General features: G+C 39.2%; 1 protein-coding gene across 1 annotated transcript; it reads left to right on the forward strand.

The window, feature by feature from the left end:
- Positions 1-2408: 2408 nt before the first annotated feature.
- LOC137526129 (uncharacterized) lies at positions 2409-4226 on the forward strand. The gene has a single exon (XM_068247347.1). It carries the CDS (start codon positions 2409-2411, stop codon positions 4224-4226), a length of 1818 nt encoding a protein of 605 aa, XP_068103448.1.
- The last annotated feature ends 1283 nt before the right edge of the window (positions 4227-5509 follow it).

A 5509-nucleotide genomic window follows, 5' to 3' on the forward strand; every position in this document is an offset into this window, starting at 1 on the left:
AGCACCACTGCTCAGGTGTATTTAAAATAACAGTTTAGCAATGAAAGGGAAGAAAACAGCATTTTTTATCCTGCAGTCTCATAGATGGTAGGAGCTGCAGGACAGAAAATGAGTCAGGAAAGAGTTAACTAAGGAAGAGAAGCGACCAGTGCTACTAGGAAAAAAAAAAAAGAAAGACCGTCATAAATTACGATTAGATAAATTAACAGCTGCTGGGGTCAAAGCTGTAAAAGAGGTGAAGAAACTGCAGAGCTCTCTGATGTTTGGGAATGCCTACATTAAAACTCAGCGGAACTTAGTTCTATCTGCTTTGTAATGTAATTCTCTGGTATTTCTCACATCGATCTGTAAGTCTATCATACAAAGAAAGGAATGGATTATCAGGAGACCGTTATGATTGATCCTGATTGTTTTAACACATCAGGAAGTGAGAGAGAGATGCAGGGATTGGGGAACTCTAGAATTCAGCTATTAGTGCAGAGCAGGGCGCTGGATGGCTGCGCTGCGGGACCAGAAGAGATGATTTACTTTGACATATGACCTCTTCTCTCTCCAAGTCATGCCGCCCTTCTTATCTTATCTAATTTTATCGCCCTAGGCCGTGGCCTTTCTGGCCTTTCCAGAAATCCGGCCCTGAATGTGTTATAATGAGAGATCCATGATGATTTTAAGTATGCCACTATGATTTTGGATAAAATCAAATCTATCTTGGATATGGTAGGAACTGTCACTGTATAATAAAACATAACCAGTGATTCAATCAAGATCAGCTATCCATAGAGGAATTATATCATTGATTTATTCACTGTGAGTTATAATTAATAGAACACAATCAAAATGTCTCTAGTGTTTCAAATATCCCATTAAGAATGTGATTAGTTAGCCAACAGCACCTCCAGAGGGTGAAATCCAGTAGTGCACTTGGGTTAAAAATTAGTTACAGGAAACTCCCACTGATCATTCCCACTGCCTTGTGATAGGTTGGAAGATTTAATCTCCTGGGCAGGACCATAGGTAGTGAGGAGTTTAAGAAGAGAGAGGGCATTCAATGAGGAGCATCATCAGATCACCAGCAGAAGAGGGCTCACAGGGGAATCCATGCAACCTGAATGATCACGCCCAAAGGAACATGCCCTAGACTCCATTTTGGAAACCATCTTGGTAAATATATTAAATAGGATTATATATATTTTTATTATGTACAGTATTGCTATCCGAATATACGATTAATAAAGCGACTTTTATTAGTTGATAGTCATATTCATTGCTGAAGGAGTTGATTCTCACAGAAGTGCACACTGCGAGAACCCCCTACATTTAGCAAGGAATTTACTTACGGAGAACTTGTTTCCCCGATTGATATTAGATATAATCCGATATTCAGTGATAGCATACTATAACATTGTATAGTTCATTTCTGGAAGTAAGCGCTAGATAGTTAAAGCTACCTCCTCTAAGTATTTATATTTTGCCACAGTATGTGCAGGCCACGCCTAGCAAAGTTTAGGATGACTCGATAGATATTTTATTCCAAAATTATATATAGGTTGCCTGCTCGCTCTGTAAAGTAACACAGGCCAGCGGAGGTTAAAGTGTAGACAGAGGTAAAATTCATGTCATTTATAGTTGATTGTATATCAATTGTGGGGCAACGCCCAGTCGTTATATCCACTGAGTCATCCTAAATTTGTCATAGTGAATGGTATAGCTGACATCAGCCATTCTATTTTGGATAGCGCACTTTTTGATTTTGACTGCGCAATTTTGATTTTTATAGCAGCCATTTTGAGTTTGATAGCCGCCATCTTGTTTTTAGTAGCCACCATTTTGTTTTTGATCAATTCAGCCATCTTGTCTCCAGGAATCCTGTGATAAATTGATTGACATGGCCGGCGGCCATCTTTGATGAGTCATAGCTCTACACTATATTTGAATTAACTGATAATGATTTAAGCCTTTTACTTCTGGTAAATGCATGTAATAACCTTTTGATTGTATCACTGAAACTGTGTTATCCAGCTCATTGCTCATTATAAGAATAACCTTACCCGTTTTGTTTTAAATCAAAAGTGCAATTTTATATTGTTTTGATATTGTAATATTTATTTGATATTAAATTGATATTTTTACAAATTGGTCTACGTTTACATGTTTAAACCAGTACTTTGAAAAACCTCGAAAAACGAACTCATACAGTTAGGCGTATGTTTGTATTTTTAACTCCTCCCATCTTTTCAGGAGCATTACATTTTTGATTTTATATTTATTTTTAACGATTTATACAAACATTGACAAAACGCCCGACATAAGATTGGAGGTCCCACCGAGATTCGTTTACTTTCCCTTACTGGTTTAAACAGTGTAAAAACGTTTTATTTAGCTGGTTTTATTGCATTGGCTATTGAATCATGAGTGTTGCAAGTAGTGATTCAGAACTTCACCTGGAACGGTTGTTCCGGAAGATTGTTGAATTCGTATTTATACAGCTAAAATATAATGAGGAAGTAGATGACTGGATAGACAAAATGAGAAAATGTATCAGACAGGAAGTTGATTGTATATTTAAGTCTAAAGGTACATTTGATCATTATCTATCATGTATGACCACAATATCTTCAGAATCCGAACTGAAGAAAAGGTTGTTAGGTGCCCTACCTTCTGTGTTATATGGGTTATTGGAAGTAAATTCCCTTTCACAATCTAGGAAAAAAGAGATAGAACAATTGGGACTTCAATTGCAAGAAACGGAGGAAAACGTCCAATCGTTGACCTCTCAGTTACATGATATGGAATCAAGTATTCAGGTTATGAGGGCTGATAGAGACCAAGTAATGATTGATATTTCAGACAGGGAAGCAGCGATCAAAAGTCTGGAAAAAGACGCTGAACAAAATCGTAAAGCGCATCACAGACTTAAACAAGATTTTGAAGAACTACAACAGCAGTACTTCAAAATCAAACAGGCAACCGAACCTGACAGAATATCCAGTCCTTGCCCGCCAGTACTCACTCCATATGACCCAAAATGGCAAGGCATGTTGGATCGTATGGAGGCGGTATGTAAAACTATGAATACCATGATAGATAACAATACAAGGGTCCCTCAAGATTCGCATTTTGACAGCTCTCCTGAAAGAGATATGCGAACAAAATCCCCCATGTATAATACTTCCCACAAAGGTCACGACTCCCTTGCTGATATTGATTCAGATGAATTTGAGGCTGATGAGAGAAAGCGAGAATCCAGCCCTATCTCAAGAAGGGGGAAAGGTACGTATAGAGGGGATTCAAATAGGGGAAATAATCAGTACCCCCAAGAAAAACGGAGCCCGGCCAGCATCATAAAATTCTTAAACACCGCTGTGCCAAAGTTCACTAAAAAGGGTTCAGCGCAAATAGCATCCCACATGGAGTTATATGAATCCACTATGGACTCTTTAAATCTGTCTGAAGCAGACAGAATCAGATTTCTCCCATGGGTTTTTGATGACAGATACCGCCACTATTTCACCTCATTTAGAGAGCGGGGTATCATTAAATGGCAAGCAGTTTCACACGAAGTGAAGCTGGAGTTTGGGCCGTATCGTACTATCTCAGCAGCTAAACGAGATGTGTATCGACTTACTTGTCGACCCGATCAGAGCCCCCGAGAATTCCTTTCCGTGCTAAAAAACTCCTACAGTTTAGCATATCGGAATCCTAACTGGGAGTCTCTTGATTTTAAACAGGCATATTATGATGCATTGCCTACCCAAATAAAGTTAAGTATGGCCAATGAGTTAGACTTCGGAAACCCCTTAGAGAAAATGGTTACCTCAGCAACACTGCTGTTTAACATCAGTGAGAATCCCAATGTAAGTGGAAGAAACAACAAAAGGTACCCAGAGCGCAGAGTAGATGAAACCAAAGTGAAAGCGGACCTAAACTTTGAATCCCAGCAGAAGAAAATACCTCCTGCAAAAGTACCTATCCAGCAGGGCCAAAGACAGCAACAAAATCCAAATCAAAGTAGGCCCCAAAATCCTAAAGGGTCAGATAGGGATAGCTCAGGCTCTGGAAACCAGGACTACCGTCCTCGGTTCAATCGCAGGTATCAAGGATACCAGGGTTACCAAGGAAACCAGGGTAGCCAGGGGTACAGAGGTTACCAGGGATATAGAGAACCCCAGGGGTACAGGCGTCCCCAAGGATATAGACGGTGGGATAACCGACCCAGGCAGCAGTGAGAAAGGAGACAGGACCCACCTAATTCACCTAGGGGTGGATCACCCACAAGGAACAGAAATGATCCCCGGAACCAGAACCCTCGTCGGCCTAATAGGTTTGATCAGCTTGTTGATCAAGTGAACAAACTCAGTGACATGATGGGTAAGTTGGCTCAGGGATCTGCAGGAAGACAGCCCGAGGATTTTTTAGCTGGAGAGGCAGGGCCCAGCTCTGCCAACTAAAGGAACCCGAGATAGATCACTGTACGGAAATGGATATGGTTAATGAAAATGATGTGCAATGTACCGACCTACCCCAGGTCGAAGAAGGGAAGTTTGATGTTCTTGATATTTCAACACAAATGTGTGATACTGTGTCATTTGAGCCAGAGCGTGAAGTACCCTCTGTTCAGATGGTCCCATTGGTAGAATCCATGGGAACCCAAATGCCTTGCAGGCAGAACCAGGAAGAACAAGTTCCTAATACCCTGACACTGCAGAGAGATCATTCTCTGAAGCAACAAATGGAAATACATTCCAATTTTCCAATTTTTTTCACAATGTTTGTGCTTCCAAAGGTTACCGAAATCTTAACACAAAAACAAGACTTTAAGAAATATACTGGATTGCTATCAGCAATTTTCATATTAAAGAGACATAAGGTTATATTACAATTCCCCATCGATTCAGAATGCAGACAACACATATATGTATTATGACATATCAAGTGAGAATGTTACCTTTATTTTTCTTATAGCTGGACAAACCAGTAATAATATGAAAATGTATACGTATTAATATCTAAATTCTTTGAATGAATATATCTAGAATGATATGGAAATGTTATAATTACCCTTGTTGCATTGTAGACCATCATATTAATGGATAGAGATATAAAACTTTGCTAACATGCACAATGTGTTATAATGAGAGATCCATGATAATTTTAAGTATGCCACTATGATTTTGGATAAAATCAAATCTATCTTGGATATGGTAGGAACTGTCACTGTATAATAAAACATAACCAGTGATTCAATCAAGATCAGCTATCCATAGAGGAATTATATCATTGATTTATTCACTGTGAGTTATAATTAATAGAACACAATCAAAATGTCTCTAGTGTTTCAAATATCCCATTAAGAATGTGATTAGTTAGCCAACAGCACCTCCAGAGGGTGAAATCCAGTAGTGCACTTGGGTTAAAAATTAGTTACAGGAAACTCCCACTGATCATTCCCACTGCCTTGTGATAGGTTGGAAGATTTAATCTCCTGGGCAGGACCATAGGTAGTGAGGAG

This window comes from Hyperolius riggenbachi, chromosome 7, assembly GCF_040937935.1.
Source record: "Hyperolius riggenbachi isolate aHypRig1 chromosome 7, aHypRig1.pri, whole genome shotgun sequence".
Taxonomy (NCBI): Eukaryota; Metazoa; Chordata; class Amphibia; order Anura; family Hyperoliidae; genus Hyperolius; species Hyperolius riggenbachi.

Coding starts and splice junctions, on each gene's coding strand:
- LOC137526129 (XM_068247347.1), top strand. CDS start 2,409: ATGAGTGTTGCAAGTAGTGATTCAGAACTTCACCTGGAACGGTTGTTC.